The following is a 19,165-nucleotide window of genomic DNA, read 5'->3' on the forward strand; positions in this document are numbered from 1 at the left end:
GTAGAAACACCTGTCCAAGACCACGCATGAGAAATAAAATTAGTGGGTTAATGTTGTATTTATTTTCAGTGGAGGACTGCATGGGACAGTTTTACTGCTTTTAGAAGGCAAGTTAGTATCTCCTCATTCTCTACCCTTGAACTCGTGCCTGAGCTACCTCTGACCGAGGCTGTAAAGCTGCAGGATGTTGCATTGCTTGCTGCAAACCTGCATGAGGTGTCAGTGTAACAGATGTGAAAAGAACTTGGTAATTTTTTGTTCCCAACTGTTTTCTGTTATTTCTCCTAATCACTGTTCTGTTCTTGATTATTTCTTGTTTTTCTGGGAGTTCCTTAGTTAACTTTTCCTGAACTAAGAGTGCTAGAACTGACATTCTTGCTATTAGTATGACATCTTTATTCATGTGTGCCATTAAAAAATATTATGTTGAACTTAAGAAACAAATATAGTTTTCTCAAATTTGTGAACATTTAAAATCTAGTTGTGATACAGTGCTGTAGATGTGCAGAGGGATTTAGTTAGAGCACCTCTAAAAATGAGGGAAAATGGAAGTAAAATGAACTTCTGGGACAGGTTCTCAATCTTATTCACTTTACCAGATTTGTAGCTGCAGTTTCTTTGGGAAGTGTGGATATACCATGGCCTTAACCATGTTTCCAAAAGAAGTTTTTTTGTTTGTTTGTTTGTTTGTTTTTTCAGATTAGGTTCAGATAGAATTATCTACATTTGAGGCTTCAAATGTCCTGAAATTTTATTGTCATTTAAATAAGAATGTCCATATGCAAGCTGTAGTTTCAAGTAAGAGACCTCATAAGAGACCAACCTGACCTGTACTTAACAAAATAAACAAAATATTATTCAATCTGAATGGAGTGAGATGGTATATAGCTGCATAAGCCTCAGTTAAAAAGTGTTTTTGCATGATGACGACTTGAATTTTGGAGGTTGATCTGCATTTCTTTAGGATTCCTTGATGCCTGATGACTCTTGGGAGGTTATGTGGTATCGTGTGCCTACAGCAGAGCTACAACCTGCTTGGAAACCCTAGGTGTGGTTGAGGCAGCCACGCTGCTGAGCAGCTGTGTGCACCGAGTTAGCAATTCCTGAAAACCTTGGGCTTGCAACATCACAGTGCATGTCTGGCTACGTGGGTTCTAATTTTATGCAAGTCTGCTGCTCCTGGGAATCCGTGGAGTCTCGGAGTACGTGCTAACTAGCTCGTCTATGCGCTGTGAGCTTGACAGGTCTGAAAGCAGTGTGCTTACTGTGTGTGTGCATAGATACATACATGTATATACCAAGTGTAAAAAGCACTGGGCTTCTTGAACACAGACCAGGCAGTTTATTCTCATTCTTTCTTCCTGTAAAATCTGTGGTGCACACATAGAAGTCCAAGCTTTGGCTCAAGTTCGTTTTCACTTAGACACACTTTTTATTTTAGGAAGGTGCTCAACAGTATCATTTGCCACTAGTATTTGTTGAATAGAGGACATTCTGTGGTATATTTTAAAGCAAAATAATCCATATTTTAAAACATATTATAGAAGTTCTGATTTATTTTTGTTGCCCTAAATACCTGACTAAAAATGTATTTTCTCTTTTCAGGCAGCTATAAATGGTGTAATACCACAAGAAAATGGCATTCTGCAAAGGTAAGCATGGAAGATGGAGTAGTACATGCACAGAATGATGCAATATGTTAGTTTTTGTTGCTGAATCCTAAGATGATGATGTAATTCTCCTTTTTAGAACACTTTTTAGAGCCACAAACCCATTTCCTGGCAAACCTGATTTAACAGGACTCCACACTGCTGATGACAACCCTCTGAGCTCTGCCTTTCAGCCAGTTCTCAATCCACCCCACTGTCTACTCGTCTAACCCACACTTCCTGAGCTTATCTAGTAGGATTTTATGGGAGACGGTGTCAAAAGCCTTGCTGAAGTCAAGGTATCCAACGTGCACTGCTCTGCCCTCATCTCCCCAGCCAGTCATTCCATCATAGAAGGCTATCAGATTGGTTAAGCAGGATTTCCCCTTGGTGAATGCATGCTGGCTACTCCTCATCACCTTCTTTTCCTCCATTTGTCTGGAGATGATACCCAGAAGGAGCTGTTCCATCACCTCTCCAGGGATGGAGGTGAGGCGGACTGGCCTGTAGTTGCCTGGGTCCTCTTTCTTGCCCTTCTTGAAGACTGGAGTGACACTGGCTTTCTTCCAGTCCTCAGGCACCTCTCCGGTTCTCCAGGACCTTTCAAAGATGATGGAGAGCAGCCTGGCAACAACATCCGCCAGCTCCCTCAGTACCCGTGGGTGCATCCCATCCGGGCCCATGGATTTGTGGATGTCTGGCCTGCCCAGAAGGTCTCTAATACTATCCTCCTCAACCAAAGGAAAGTCTTCCCTTCTCCAGACTCTCTCCCTCACATCCAGGCTACGGGGTTCATGAGGGCTGCCCTCAGCAGTGAAGACTGAAGCAAAGAAGGCATTCAGGAATTCTGCCTTCTCTGTATCCCTTGTCACCAGGGCCCCCGCCCCATTCAGTAGCGGGCCCATGTTTTCCCTACTCCTCCTCTTGCTGCTGATGTATTTGAAGAAGCCCTTCCTCTTGTCCTTAACATTCCTTACCAGACTCAATTCCAGCTGGGCCTTAGCCTTCCTCGACACATCTCTACATACTCTGACTGCATTGCTATAATTCTCCCAAGTGGCCTGTCCCCTCTTCCACGTTCTGTGTATTTTCTTCTTCTGTCTGAATTTGGCCAGGAGCTCCTTGCTCACCCATGCAGGTCTCCTGCCCCTTATGCTGCGCTTCTTTCTCCTTGGGATGCACCGCTCTTGAGCCTAGAGGAAGTGATGTTTGAATACTAGCCAGCTCTCCTGGACCCCCCTTCCTTCTAGGGCCTCAACCCATGAGATTCCTCCGATAAGGTCTCTGAAGAGCCCGAAGTCCGATCTCCTGAAGTCCAGGGTTGCAATCCTGCTTGTTGCCTTAATTCTTTCCTGCAGGATCCTGAACTCCACCATCTCATGGTCACTGCAGCCAAGACTGCCCCCAACCTTCACATCTCTAACCAGTCCCTCTCTGTTGGTAAGGACAAGATCCAGCAGGACACCCTTCCGTGTAGGCTCCTCCACCATTTGTGACAGGAAGTTATCATCAATGCATTGCAGGAGCCTCCTGGACTGCTTGTGCCTTGCTGTGTAGTCCTTTCAGTAGATGTCAGGGTGGTTGAAATCCCCCATTAGAACTAGGGCCTGTGATCATGAGGCTACCTCCAGCTGTCTGTAGAAGGCCTCATCAACTTCTCTTCCTGATCAGGTGGCCTGTAGTAGACACCCACAACAGTGTCCCCCATGTTAGCCTGCCCTTTGATCTTTACCCATAAGCTCTCAACTGTTGCCTCCTCACCGCCTAGGCAGAGCTCCACGCATTCCAGCTGCTCTCTGACATAAAGAGCAACTCCACCACCTCGCCTTCCTGGCCTGTCTCTCCTAAAAAGCACGTAGCCATCCATGGCAGCGTTCCAGTGATGTGAGCTATCCTACCATGTCTCTGTGACTGCAATGAGATCATGGCCCTGCGATCGCACACAGATCTCCAGCTCCTCCTGTTTGTTCCCCATGCTGTGCGCATTGATGTACAGGCATTTCAGAGAGGTGGTCATGCCTGCAGGTTTACCAGGAAGGGTGTACAGGGGTCCCCCATAGCCATGTCCCACACGCACTTCCCCAGCTGCATGCACCCGTTGGAGGCCCCCCAACCCAACTTGTGTTTTGTTGTCTACCCTGTCTGTATGTCACCCCCCTTCCCCCTCCTACCTACTTTCAGGCCCTCTTTACTAGGCTGGCCAACCTGTTTGCAAAGGCAAATGTGCCTGAACACATGTTCTAATTAGTTAATTTTTACTTTGAATTCAGTGGTTGTTGCTTCGTTCTATAAAGGGTTGTATCTTCAGTAAATCTGAATTTTGTTAAGCTCTCTTCAAAGTGAGAACTTGTTTTTTCTGCACAGATCTAAAAATCTGCAAGGCATTTTTTGTAAAAGTATGGAAATCCACAGATGTGCCTGGCTAAGTATTTTCTTTTCTCTTATACATTTTAAAAGGTGTTGTTACTACGTGCGCATGCACATGCACACACTTGCCCACCAACCTTCAGGGTCAAAAAAAGTTTTGATGGGTTTCTAGTGATTAACAAGCAGCAGATGCTGTGTCAGATAAAATAAGATTACTCCTTTCAAAAGTAGCTTCACTAATTTTTCTTTCAACTTTTGAATTAAATTTTGACTTGTATACTGATGCCTGGATATTTTGAAGTCACTGAAGCGTGATCTCCTAAGTGTTGATGAGGCAATTGAAAACAGCAGAACAGGAATTGAGCTATTTGAGAAAGATGATAAAATAAGGTTTAAAATGTTGTTTAGAAAAATATTCAATATACTATTTTTAATTTTTATTAATGAAGATGCATAATGTAGGTATATTGGCATTTTGGCATCTATGACAATTCTTATAAAGTTATCATTAAAGAGTTTTTGATTCAGGCTAAAACCTCATTTGCTCTGTAAAGCTGCTGGATTTTTATTAACAGTTAAGCCTGCATAGTCCAGCTGAGATCATGTCTCTGTTGTTTTGGGCACTGTTTCTATCTGTGTTTCTAAGTCCCTATCCCATGACATTTATGAATACTAGAAAGTTTGGAACAGTTTTGTCAGGGGGAAGGAGTTGGGGTACCTGGAAGAGATTTTTAAGGAAGCCCAGAAGAGCTGAAAGCCTAGTTTCTGATGGTTTTCAAATGAGACTGACATTCAGAATCGCTGACGTTTGAAATTGCTGACATGACACTTGTTATGTTTTCTTAGAGATTGTGATTCAGATATCTAAGAAGTCTTTTATAATGGAATTCAAATAGAATTAATACAACCGGACTTGAAGAAAGTTCATAAGTTGAAGAGAAAAATATCTTTTGTTTTATAATTCGGTTGTGTTCTTTAAAAAAGCGCTTCTTGAGAATTGAAATATTCTTTGCTTCTTTGCTCTGGTAATGAAACTGTTGTAGTAGTTTTAATTAATTGTTGGGAATGAGATTTAAAAAAAATTACTCTGTATTTATACTTTCCTGAAAGTCTGAAAGCAAGCCTATTTCCTGTACTCTTTATGTACATGATATGTACAGGATCAACTCGGAAGTTGCGACTTTCTGTAGCTGAGAATTCGTCCTTTTGAGCTTGCTGACTTGAGAAGGGAAGGAGTCCTTTTGTGCTACCAGGCATAACGTTTTTTTTAAATTATTATTATTTTTGAATATGGGAGGCACAATGATGAGATTTGCAGTAGATTTGTATAATCTCTGCTCTTTTGTGTCCTGGAGGCTAGCCACATTCAAACTTTTGTAAGCTCAGGCCTCTTCTTGATGAGAGCTCTAACTTGTATAAGAGCCATTTGCAATGAGAGATCTCCTAGTCCACTTAAGAAGGAGAATATGCATTTTCAAATAAGTTCTGTTTAAGAATGGAAATAGTCAAGTTGCAGCATCTTCTAAATTTTTCTTTGCTCAGCTTCCATTCTTTCAGCGCATACTTTTTATGAGCTTGCATCATCGTGATTTCGTGTAGCTGCCTAAGACAGATGCCTTCTAAATAGAAAGCATCATCTTTCTGTTAAGAACATCTACAAGGCAAAGCTCTAGGCATATGCCTGGGGGTCTCTTGCCTTCAAAAGCTAATTTTTTATATATCATAGTTTTCTTTGGCCTGGGGTAACATTCCTTAAATTTTGTGTTCTGTTACGTTGGTTTCTGTGTGCATCTTGTGGAGAGGCTCGCTGAGGAAGATAAAGTACTTCTGTTTTTAATAAGGGTTTTCTCAAATTATTTTGATCAGTAGTGTTGTGAATACATACACTGGATGCATACTTACGTGAATGACTAAGAGGCTTGAAGGATTTTGAACTCAAAGGCAAGCTAGAATACAGCATTGTGTTACTGTTGTACTTGTAGATACTAGTTTCAACATATACGTCATTAGTTCATTTGTTTTCATTAATTATGTAACTATCATATCTGACTTGTTTTCCGATAGTTTGGGGTTAGACTTGGAATTATTTTTTATGCTTAATTTCTAATTTTCATTTTTATATGATACTAGTGTGATGATGTAGAAAACTGATGGTTGCCATGGTACCTTCTAAATTTTCATATGGTCATAGAATTCCTGGAACAGGGAACAAAGCTTTGCTTCTTCACCAGATAATTCTGATATTAATTGAACTTTAAGCTGAGATAATGGCTAGAAAGCCAGTTTGTCATCTAAGATGTTCTCCTATAGTACTTTTGAGTCCATGGAATATTAACATTGTTACGAAAGTTAATTTCACTTTATTAGTAAGCCAGTATTTTCAGATGTGGAAATATAGCTGATTCAAGAGGCTTATGCTGATGACCATAGTAACTGAATAATACCATTCATTTTGCTTTGCTGATCTTTATTTAAACAGATAATATGTTCTGTGTAAACTTTCTTATCATATCTCTTTCAGTGAGTACGGTGGAGAGACTTTACAAGGACCAGCATATGGCCCCACAAGTCATTCTACAGCAGCTTCTTCTACTCCCTCCTCATCCTCAGCATTTCGCCATGTGGTGCCATCAAGACAAATAGTGGAAAGACAACCTCGGATGCTTGATTTCAGGGTTGAGTACAGAGACAGAAATGTGGATGTAGTACTTGAAGACAGCTCCACAGTTGGTAAGGATTTGTAAAAATGAAATGGAAACTGTTATGGTAAAATTATTAAAACAAAAACTGACAAAAAGCCCTAAGAAAAAAAATCCCTCCACAGAACCCAGCCACCACAGATACTAACCATTTACAATTATTTTTACAGCTTTAAAATACCCAGAGTAAGGGATCTACCAATTTTGAAATCTCGTGATCTTTTGCCTTTGCTTAAGAAACAAAATTGAGATTACTGATTAAATTAAGACATGAAAGTCTCATAGGTTGAGACTCAGAGTTAGGATTAATTGGATGTAATCTACTAATGAGCAGATGATCTTGACATTTCAAATGTGTATAGCATCATCTCTCTGTGTAGGATTGGTGAGAAGATTCAGAGGGATTCTCTCCAGTGTGAAGATCATCATTGCATTCTTTTCTTTCTAATTTTTATTTGACTGCTCTAGGAAAATTAACATTCTTTTTATGTGATTTTTTTTCACTGTCTTATCCTAAAACTGATTTATTTTGTAATAGTATGTTAGAAGTATGCTATTGTTTGTGTTGCAGAGTATATTATTTCTGACATTTCCCAAATAGTGAGTTAATTTTAGTTTACTAAAGAAAAACAGTATTTGTTTTTGAAATCACTATACAGATCAAAACAAGGAACTAAATGAAGAAGTAGTGAATAACAAAAACTGCTGACCTGCAGTCTTACGCCTGTGGTGAACTTTAGAAACATTTAATCCTTATTCAAGTCGTTTTGGTGTTTTATCTGGTATTGAATGGTGCCACCTACTGGTGATTATTTTGAATTCTTGATTAATATTCCACTTCTTCCAGTGCACTGCACTTAATTATATCAGTGCAAAGTGGATATAAAAGTCTGACCAAATCAGAATTTGGCACCTGTGCATTTTTCTTTTTTTTTTTCCTCACTAACTTCTTGCAGGTATTAATGATTATAAGGCAGAAGACGGTTGTGGAACTCTTTTGTCTGTTTCTTGGCATGTGAAGGTTGAGGGCAGTCTTGGCTGCATCAATCAGGAGATTGCAGTGCTTAAAGTCCTCAGAGATGTGAGCAAGGCAAATTGGTAAAATTTCAGTCCTGGACTTCAGGACAGAAGATTTTAGCTTGTTCAGGGATCTACTTCACAGGATCTTATGGGAGACTGCCTTGAGCTGAAAAGGGTCCCAGGAGAAATGGTTGATCTTCAAGGGCAACCTCCTCGAGGTAGAACAGTCTAATCTAACATGCAGGAAGAAGTGCAAGCATGGCAGAAGGAGAGCATGGAAGAACAAAGAACTGTTGACTAAGCTAAATGCAGAAAGGAGGTGCACAAAAGGTGGAAGTAAAGATGGGCTGCCCATGAGGAATACAGAGACATTGCTAGAGCATGCAGCCATGGAGTTAGGAAGACCAAAGCTCACATGGAGTTGAAACTAGTGAGGGATAGGAAGGGTTTTGGTATGTAACCCAGCATTAAAATAAAGACTAAGGAAAATGTGAGCCTGCTGCTCAACAGCAATTGCTGAGCCTCAGTCCATGGGAGGATTATGGAGAAAATATTCCTGAAAGCCCCTTCTCAGCCCATGAAGGCAAAGAAGGTGACTGGGAAGAGCCAGCATGGATTTGCCAAGGCTAGGTCATGCCTAAGTAACCCAGTTGCCTTTTTTGAGGTGAATAGGGCCCTGTGGAGAAAGGGAAAACTGTTATCCTGTCTGACAACTGGCTGGGGGCTGACGTCTAGAAAGCAGCTCTGCGGAAAAGCTGCATGCCCTTGCAGTGAAGAAGGCCAGCCACACCTGGGATGTATTAGCAGGAGTGTAGCCTGCTGATCAAGGGAAGTAGTTATTCCCTTCTATGCAGCAATTGTGAGACTGCATCTGGAGCATGGTGTCCAATTTTGAACTCCTCAGTACAAGAAAAATACTGACACACTGGAGCAAGTCCACCAGAGACCACCAAGGTAGTCATGGGACTGGAGCACATGGTAACACATGAGGAGAGGCTGAGAGAATGGGATTAGTTTAGCCTGGAAAAGAGAAGAGCTGAAGGGAGTCTTTATTGCTCTCTACAAGTACCTGATGGGAGGACACAGAAGATGGAGCCAAACTCTACTTGGAGGTGCATAATAGTAAGATGAGAGGCAATGAATACAATTTGGAATGTGGGAAATTCTAATTAGATACAAGTTATTATTATGACTATTATTTATTTATCTATTTTTTATTGTGAAGTGTGGTCAAGTACTAGAACAGGATGGCCAGAGAAGTTGTTGAACCTTCTTTCTTAGAGGTGTTCAAGATTTAACTGGATAAGTCTTTGAGTAACCTGACCGAATTAGACTTTTGAGTTGTGGGGTTTGTCTAGATGATCTCCTTAGGTACCCTCCTGCTTAAATTATTTTATGATTCTAACAATTAGAGTGTTAGGGACAAGGAGAGTGTCAAATGTCTAAAACACTGGAAAAACTTTTAGAGCAGTCAAGTTGTATGACTCAAGCTCTGTATGTTAGGACTATTGATAATGAATTTGGATGTCAAAAATACACTCCCTGTTTATTGCTGTCAAAATGCATTGCTTTGGATAGCACAAATCTGCAGATGTGTGGAACTAGCATGCACAGAGTAGGACTATCCAAATATATTCAGTATCCAGATCGTCAGATCCTCATGTGGTTGTTCATTTAAATTCGTGTTCTATGTGATTTTTAGCTTCATTTATTCTTTACTATTTGAAGTATGTGTTACTAGGGTCACTAAACTAAAGCTGGCTTTTATTTCAATCTTTTCTTGCACTTGCTTTTAACTATAATCCTGTATTCTTTGAAATAAGATGGTAAATGTTTGTACTTTTATATGTGGTTTTCTTGATATTTCCTCTGTTTTCTCTTCAGGAGAGATAAAACATATTCTAGAAAACGAACTTCAGATTCCTGCATCTAAAATGCTGTTAAAAGGGTGGAAGACTGGAGATGTAGATGATAGTGTAAGTTTTCAGCTGTGTTTTTGGTTAAGTGGTTTCATTTTTTTCAAACTGAACATCTGTGCATGGGGATTACAGTGCAAGAATTACAAGTTTCTAACAGCGTTAGATATCTTGTATGAAAGTAATAGAAGAAACTCAGACTAAAGCATTGCAAAAAAAATAAAGAAAAAAGAGATAAATCACTTTTCTTAGTATTATTTTTATATATGGCATGGCATACGAAGAAGGATATTACTAAATTAACAGTAAGTGTATCTGGAAACAAAATATTTGTATTGTAAGTAAGTGTTAATTATTAAAAGCAATAAATAAACTGTGATATGTCAAAATCAACAAATGATTTATATAATTTATAAGGTTTATAATGATTTTTCTTTTCCTCTCAGACTGTTTTAAAAACTCTACACTTGCCAAAAAATAATAGTCTTTATGTTCTAACACCTGACCTGCCTCCTCCTCCTTCAAGTCATTCTGGGTAAGTCTGTATGGGGGGATGTGTGTGTGGTTTTTAAATGAAGCTGCATGTATCCTTACAGGAACCTGCATTCAGTAAATATAGAACACTTTCACTGCTCGAAGATGTGCCAGTATAAGTGTTGAGATTAACAAACCTCAACATCCAATTTTTCAAAAGAATATTATTAAGAAAAATTCTTTAAAACCTTGGTGTGGTAGATTTACTCCTTGGGCACAATATACTCTGTAGACACAAATGTAATTAATGTGGAAATTAAAGCTGGCCTTCTGTGTCTTATTGTATTACATTGGTTCATTTAACGTAAACATAATAATTGTATATGTACATTAATTTTGTAATGTACATATACATTATTTATTATGGTAAATAATAATGTAATAAAACATTTACTAATCATTACTAACATACCAGAATTTCATTTTTGAAAAGTTTATTACATTATCTTTTCATATCTTCTTGGACTTCTTAAATGTAGGTAGGTAGGCTGAGCAATTACTTTCCTTTAATTGAGTAGGATATCTTTATTACTGATTTAAGCACTCAAAAACTAACAGTGAGTGTTCATATGTCAGTGAATATTGCTAAGTTTTGAAAAGGAAACGTTATTTTCTCGAAAATAGAATCGTTACTGTCACAAATTAATATGTGATTCCTTTGCTTTCATTACTATGTCTTGTTTTCTCCCCTGTCCTTCCCTTTCTCAAAGGCAGAACTCTGTTCCTACCAGTAAAATACTAATATTATTACTTAACCGCTAGGGGGTGCGCAGTAATTGCGTCTAAAAGAGTAGTTGTATCCCTAAAAAGTCAAGCAAGCAGGAAACACTGAACTTTTAAACTGATTGAATGGCATAATCATTAGACTAGATTGCCTTCAAGTTGCTGAAGAGTGAATTATTTTTCTACTATTGTATTTGGATAGTAAAGTACTCTACAAATGCAGCTGTATTACTGATGAAAGAAATTCTTGGACAATCAATAGAAATAAATAGCGTTTCCTAATGACTACAGCTACTGCAGATACTACTGAAAGTAACCTGTCTGCATATATATCCTGTAGAGGAAATAAAAATTCTAGTTTGAATTGAAAATGACAGAAGCATTAGGAGAGGGAATAGTGGTAATGGAGCAGAGGGGGTAGAGTGAGCGGAGCTGCGCAGTGAACTGTGCGCGCACGGTATGTTAGCAGGAGCCGCAGTTGTGTGTGTTCTATATAAGCGGCTAACCAAAGAACGGTGGAAATGCTGTGGACAAGCATTGTAGATGCTAGGTTTTAAAATTTATTTTCAATTTCAAAATTTTCTATCAAAGTGTCACTGTATTTTGTAATTTGAATGTTTTCAATTCTGGAAGGAAATTTGGGTCTGAAGAGTGTGTGTTTTATTTCATCTGAATAAATCATATAACAAAAACAAACTGTTTAAAAAACTGTTTAAATGTTTTTAAAAGTTCTTCGGGCTTTTTTTTTTTTTTTTGATGAAGACTTTAAGAGAACTTTGTACTTTCTAGTAAAATCAAAGTGATTGTTGCCATTACTTTACAGTTTATACTTGTTTCACAGTGGAGATTAGTTCTGGATATTTTTAACATAAATTTGGTAGCTTTGGGATAGCAAATGATGATTAATTAGAGGCTACTTAAACAAGGATAATTTGAAGGCTAGATCATCTCCCTGAAGTCATAAATTCTAGATGAAAGGGGAGGCTTGCCTCCAATTAGAGCATCAATGCAGATCAAAACACATCTAATTGAAGCAATGTACCAAACCCAGTTACACTGTTTACTGCCTACTGTTAGGTCAGTTATTACTTAGATTAGTTTGTTACCCTCAATTTTTGAAAGCATGATGCTAACATCTATTATTAATGGATGTTAAGGAACTTTGCCTCTTACTTTGTGAGTTCATCTGTTGTTTTCTTCAAATGCCTTCTGTTTTGAACTAAATAGTCACGATGTGAATATCTCCAGAATGTGATATCTGAAAGGCCTGAGATTTCAGTACATGATATTTTACATTTAAACCCTTCTTAAAAGGAGTAATCTGATCACAGCTCTATAAACTCCTGCTTTGCTCCTGTTCTTGACATTGAGGGAGAGCAGTGTCTGAAGCATCATTTTTCCATCTCATTGGTATCTAGGCATTGGGTTTTATTGTGACAGACTGGATGGACTTAACCCAGAACTGACCTAAGGTAACATCGAAATGTTGTAACAAAGTGAACCTGCAGTTTAAACAAGCAAAACTGCTAGGGTATCTTCATTCATCAATGGCATACCTAAAGCTTTGATAGGTAATGGGAACCCAGTGACTTTCTACCGCATGCTAATAAATTGAGGTGCAAAGATTAAATTTAAACACCAGTTACTGCTTGCAGGCTTGCATGTTCTGCTTCCACAGTGGTAGTTGGCAAAGCCATACTTACTGCTCTGCGACCTCTAGAACAGTAGCAACATGTGGCTGAAAGGAAACCAGATTTTGAGTGAATTCCTGCCTTGGCCCGAGAGCTGCAGTAGCTCAGCTGATTCCCTCTGTGCTTCCGGGGATCTCGCTCCCCTCAGGCATACACAGATGCTTCCAGTTCCTCCCGGGCGTTTTCTAGTACCTGCCTCATTTTTCCCCGTATATGCAGGCAGCATGCGCTGCCTCTTCTCCAGCTGACGGGCAGGTCGTATTGAAGGACAGGAGGTGTCATGTACTGTGGGTAGTACTGCGATTGGCCGGAGTGGAATATAAAAATTAGACTTACATCACAGCTTCTTACTAAGGTGGAGACTAATTTAGGTCTCTTTCCTCTACCCAGCTGCTGATTTTTCACCTGATTTTTGAGACCTTTAACTGTTAGATTTCCTTGAAACTAGTGAGTATGTTCAAAAGTTACTGGATGGGACAGGAGGATGGAGAAAAACATGATTTCCTTTGGAAAGCAGCCTTAAAAGGGAAGATGCCAAAGAATGTCCATCAGTTAATTGTCTAAGGAGAGCAATCCCTTGCACCTGCTTTGTCGGACTGGATTCCTCTCCACTTCTTCCCAATAGTGGCCTCTGCTGCTTTGGGTGCTTCTTGAAAGCCAGCGATGCTCTGTTCAGGAAAAAGCTTGGGAGAGTGCCGTAGAAGGGAGCACGAGAAGGCTAGGCGGCCACGGCTGGCCACGTGCTTAGGTCATCCTGACCTTACTCCCTTTCCAACTTGCATGTTCTGGGAGGTAATCTTAATCAAAATTTTTTTCTTTGGTTGTCACTTTAGCGGGTAACGTTGGGCATTCCCTAACAGTTAAAAGCTGTTTGACCGAGAGTACTTCTTGGAGATTATTACAAATAATGTATTCTAGGCAATTGTAATCTATTTAAGAAATGTAATAATCTGTGTGAATAGGAATTAAAAAAAAATCTTTTGAGCAATGGGCCCATCTTTTGCTGAGCGTATGTTTTTTTAGATTGTTGCAGAGCAGTGGAGACTGTGACATGGTGTCTTGGTGCATGTTATCAACTGTAGCAGAGTGTTAATTAAGAACGATGTAACCTGCCACTCCAATTATTAGTATCGTCTGGATATTATTAGCTGGACAGGAGCAGTGCCTTGCTTTAGTTACTTTGAAAACCTCAATAAGAATGGTAAGATTAGTGTTTTATTTTAACATCTGCTCATGAGACAGTTTAAAAATCCTGAAGTTTAAAATGCAGTAGAAGGTAAACAAAAGGGCTTCTGCTCATTTACATGTTAGCCAGATTTGCTAACTGATTGCTGTTTGAACCTAATCTACCATCTCCTGCTGCATTAGCTACAACAAACATTACATTTACATACTGATTTCTTATTTTGTTTTAATGTAAATAATCTGTAATTACAGTAAATTTGGACTTCTGTTGACATGAGCTTGTATAAATCTGTAAGTTTAAAATGGAAATGTTAATTACTTTGTGTCATACCTATTGATATAAAATCCTGAGATTTTGGGGGAAATCTTCTTGTCGCTGAAGAGGATTTTGCACAATGGGAAATAATGAATGTATTTCATAAAAACTTACGGAACTGAAATAAAAAGCACTGGCTGATCATTGATTAAGGATATACTTTTGATTTTATAATTAAAAAAAATCTCTAAAATTTAAAACTTAATATTTAAAATAGTACATCAAAAGTCAAAGCATTAAGGCATTACTTAATATATAAAATAAATTGGTTGTATCGTTAAGTGTTACGGAACAGTAGAAAACTGGTAAGAGTAGAAGCTTAAAATGTAATAAATATCAATATTAATGCCATCTTGCTTTAGTCTTACATAAACTGACTGGACATTTCCTATTCCATTAAGATGAGCATTATTTGCAGTTACACATTTTTTGGTTAAATTTGGTTCTGTTGTAAATTTAGAAGAATTGTATTTTAATTGTACTGTGTTGAAATGTTGAGACATGCGGAGTAGCTAGTGAATAAAATCTTTCAGGACTCTTAATTTACATTTGATACTTGGAGTTTAGCGAAGCAAATTCTTGTATCGTTTGATGCCTAAAATTGAAGTTTTCAAAAAGAACATTTTTGTTTACATTTTTGTAGAGTTTCAGCCCCTTTTGAATCCTGGTTCATCACTGAGGTTTTTATGCATTGTGGCAATCCTGATAACCAATGCTATATATATGATCCATGTGAAATCCTAAACTAATCTGGATCTTTCTTGCTAGAAATGGTCAGTGTGGTGACTGCGCAGGTCTGCTCTCTTTTGTCTGTGCTCAGACTTGCTTCTTTTTTGATGTAGGCAGAGTTGTTCCTACCATGAAAGGTTGGTGCCTAAAAATATCACTGAGTTCCCTTGTCTTTTGCCCTAAATAGTGAATGTATATTCATTCAGCTGAGGGAAAAAAAAGTGTAATGGTAATTTGCAATCTATCTGCAAGTGCTTTTGAAAGCTAGGATTTGCAGTAGGGGGACACAGTACTGATGAGAGTTGCCTACTTTAATTCTATTTCTACAGTTTACTCCCTGCCCCCATTAATTAATCCTTAGATAAATTAAATTCTGTTAGCACTTAGGGCAAAAATCTTTCTCACCTCTGAGACTTAGTTCCCTTCCCCTCTCTTCCTTTTTTTTTTTTTTTTTTTTTATTTTTTTTTTTAATGGAGATACTGCATTTGGAAGACTGTAGTGCACTGATAATCGTTGCAGGGAGATGAAACTGCTGAAACACTGGAGCCAGAATTTTAGAAATGTGCTTTGTGTTCACAGTCAGGCAAATACTATTATGTGCACAAAAAAAAAAAAAAAAAAAAAAAAGCTTACTGTCAATGAGATTAGAAGAGTCTCCTTTACATACTTTTGTTTTGTTTATTTGATGATTGCTTTAATAGTTGTAAATACGATTTTAAGGCAATATATGCTCTGGAGGCGGAGTTTTGTTGGCATAAAGACATCGGGATAATCCAAATCCCTGGTTGTTGGAGGAAATGAATTTGGAAGTTGATGAGCCAGGCATCACTGGTTGACCAGCTGCACGTTAAAATCCTCTTTCTGGGGCGGAGGAGAGTTGCTCTGCCTAGGAAGCTCTGGGCATGCACTGCCCATCTCATGCACCAGCCGCTCCTCCTCCCCTTGGCTTCCCAAGCTGTGTGGTTCATGCCCTGCGGCTCTCGGGCAATACAGAGTTTTGATATAGGAGCTCAAAGGATTGGGTCAGTTGACCATGTATGTCTATATAAATTTTATCCTGCATGCATTCCTCATTATCTTTCTGAAGAAAAGATGAATAATCGGTCATATCCTTTAATAGCCAACAACTTCAAAAAACAAAATTTCCAAGATTTTTTAGATACCCTTATTTTTAGCCAAGTCTTTGATTCTGTTTGGCTCTGAATATATACTGAGAATCTGCTTGTTCTCAGAGAAGGGAATATTTTGTGCTGCATCTCCATTCAAATTCCCTTCTTGTTTAATTTGATTTCCATAACCAGTTGCTTGCATTTCTGTTACCTGCAACATCCCTGCAACCTCACTGTTGCCCCTGTTTTCTGAGATGTTTTCCTTGAAAACTGAGAGACATCTGATTGTTGTCTCATGTAAAAATCAGTCTTTGCGGCCTGAAATATTGTAGTCCAGAGTGTTACTCAGGTTTTCAGGAGTGGCTTCCTCATCTTTTGCAGAACAGAGCAGTAGTATTGGTCGTAGAATGGTGGGGGGAGGTTGTGATTTCTTTTTTTATCTTTTTAAGTCCATTTTACCAGAGAAATACATAGAAGAATGTTTATTCAAAGAAGAGATGATACTAAAACTCCACTACTTGAAAAAAAGTAAAAATGATCATAGCAAATCATGTAACCTAGTGGACTTGATCCTCTTGAGGACAAAAAGATTACAGATATAACACGGATTTTTACTTTAAAATTTCAATATTATCCTAGTTTTGGTAATGAAGATGCATAAGAAAGTGTTTAAATATTTGAAATCACAATTTTACAGTCTAGCCACAACAGCTGCATTTCAGTGTGGGAATTAAAATACATACTTGAAAAAATATACTTGACTTTTGTCCTTAGAGGGATTGTTAATTATTTAAAAATTTTTCTAGTCTGTTATTAGAGTTTGAGACAAGCACGGTTAACTTCACATTAAGCATGGATGACTTATTTCAGCTGTATATATAGTGTCTGTCATATATTTGAACATTCTTAGCATTAACAATGAATAAACTTTATCTTCTGCATTACAAAAATATAAAACACGAGGAATAGCACTTTGTGGTTTGTTTTGTAGTATGTGATTATTATGTTTAAGATGTCACAATCTATATTGCTGAGTGAAGCTGTTTTTATAAGGTAATCTTTGAGGTGTTAAAACAAATGGTGCATCCTTTACTAAAGCATCCAGTGAGTATTGCATTGGTTCCTTACCATCTGAGTACCAAAACTGCAGACCAGTAATTCTAGCAGAAGAAAAAACAATATATCTGGACTCAAATAGTCTAACAGTCTTTCCTGACTCCTTGTAAGTTAAGATGCAGCTGTGTTCATCTGCATAGTAGGTCCAAACAGAATTTGTCCTTTCTTGCTTGAAGAAACAGTATTGAAGTGAAGCAGTAGATTGCAGCAGTGAAGTTCTAAAGGAAAAAAAGAAGTTTCTTTCTTGTATGAGCATGTATTAAAAAAGAAAGAATAAACTGAATTTATTTCCATATGCCACTAAACAGGTCATGTTTGTGTAAGTTTTAGGAAGGTAGCAAGTTGTGCTATAATGTTGTCGCATTTTGGAGGCTATATATAAGATTGTACACAGCTGTAATAGACCTATTTGTAGTACAACTCCTTATTTCTCTTTTGAAAAGTAGATAGTTGTTTAATTTTGTTTCCAGTTAAGTAAGCAGGATGCTTTTCTAACCTCTAGATTTCTTGTTACCAGGAAAATCACAAAAGATGAGTTTTATGTGACAACATAAACATATAGTTGACCTGTTTAGTCTGTGTCTTAAGATTTTTTTTTCCCCTCAATGGAAGTTATTAAAGATATTTTAATGCATATTTAAAAAAAATATTGAGCAGAACATATTTCTCTGAATGCTGAACACCCACGTGAGAAACTTTGTGGTTAGTTTCCCCGTTCTAACTAGCTGAGTTTGTGCTTTGAATGAAGCATTTCCATTTGATTTATGCTGCAGGTAACCCCAGAGAAGTAAGAGCATGCTTTGCTTTGTTCTGCTTACCATCAGTTTTTCATGTGCCCTGTGGCTTGATATTTTGTCTGGTCATCAATATGCTTACAAGCCTGGTATTAATGGCGTTGTGAGTGCTAAATACACCTGATATTTGTGATGATAATGTGACTCTCAACTTTGAAAATACTTAACATTAGAAGAGCTTTAAAGGCTGCAGTCACCTCACTAAGGAAGGGGCTCAAGAATGGCCTTCAGTCATTCTCAGCATGTTTTCTTGCATTTAAGAGTGAAAAGAGAGATGATAATTTGTGCCTGGACTTGTCCATGTAGGGTTTAGGGTACCCTGGGGTTTTTGCATCTATCTGTAAAACAAGCTACAACATGCTTATCTCCGATTTTCTTGTTTTTCTTTCAACCATTTCAGGGCCCTGCAGGAGTCATTAAATCAAAATTTCATGCTGATTGTCACCCATCGAGAAGTCCAGCGGGAGTACAACCTCAACTTCTCAGGAAGCAGTACCATTCAGGAGGTGAGTTCCGTTTCACAGCTGAAAAATAAATGTAGCTCATTATAGCTAACGGCAACTCTGCTAAAGAGGGCTTACATGATCTTGTTGGAAAGTATTTTATTGCTCAGTTTTTGTTTTAATCAACTTGGATCATCAAGATTGCTATAAATTGATTAAAGCACTTGACCTAAAAAAGGCTTTCCTAAAAAAAATTAGCTAGCATACAGAAAAGATGTTTCTTTTTAATTGCAATAGCAGCATATATGAGCAGTGTTCTTTGAGTTACTGAAGAGTGTTAAGGAAGGGTGGTTACTCAGATCCATTTTATTTTTAAGTCCCTTGAAGGTTCCACTGCCTTGCTATTTTTTAACCAGCTCTATTTTTTAAGCACCTCTACCATTACTGGTTGCTCTTGCAGTGCTGTAATTCTTACTGGCTTGGGAGCCAACTGGTTTCTTTGTATGACGGTGTCGGTGCGGTTCTGTGGAGTGGCCAGCAAGGGGTGGTGTTGGAGAGAACTTCATAGAATCATAGAATCGGTAAGGTTGGAAGGGACCTCTGGAGATCATCTAGTCCAACCTCCCTGCTCAGCAGGGTCACCTAGAGCATGTTAAACTTTAGCAGAAGTAACTCCTGTAGGAATAAATGTCTCTTTCATGAATCTGGACCCTCCGAGTTTAGAACAAGCAGCCCTTGTGTGTAGTTCTTCTTAACTCCTTTCTAAACAAAACCAAAATATTGTTGTTTAATGCTTCACGGTATGTCTAATGTTTCAGATTTTTATTTTCCATGCAAGCAGCTAACGTGGGGGCTTTATGAAACCTGAAGAAA

The 19,165-nt window shown here is 38.3% G+C and overlaps 1 protein-coding gene across 1 annotated transcript in view; it reads left to right on the plus strand.

Moving 5' to 3' along the window:
* The window catches only part of FAF1 (Fas associated factor 1), a 172,854-nt gene that overhangs the window by 34,557 nt on the left and 119,132 nt on the right, over positions 1-19,165 (plus strand). Inside the window, exons 3-7 of the mRNA XM_062581391.1 lie at positions 1,606-1,652; positions 6,538-6,746; positions 9,620-9,711; positions 10,098-10,186; positions 18,250-18,355. Of these exons, the coding sequence (XP_062437375.1) occupies positions 1,606-1,652; positions 6,538-6,746; positions 9,620-9,711; positions 10,098-10,186; positions 18,250-18,355 (543 nt within the window). The remainder of the gene's footprint in view (positions 1-1,605; positions 1,653-6,537; positions 6,747-9,619; positions 9,712-10,097; positions 10,187-18,249; positions 18,356-19,165) is intronic.

This window comes from Rhea pennata, chromosome 8 (genome assembly GCF_028389875.1).
Source record: "Rhea pennata isolate bPtePen1 chromosome 8, bPtePen1.pri, whole genome shotgun sequence".
Classification (NCBI taxonomy): domain Eukaryota; kingdom Metazoa; phylum Chordata; class Aves; order Rheiformes; family Rheidae; genus Rhea; species Rhea pennata.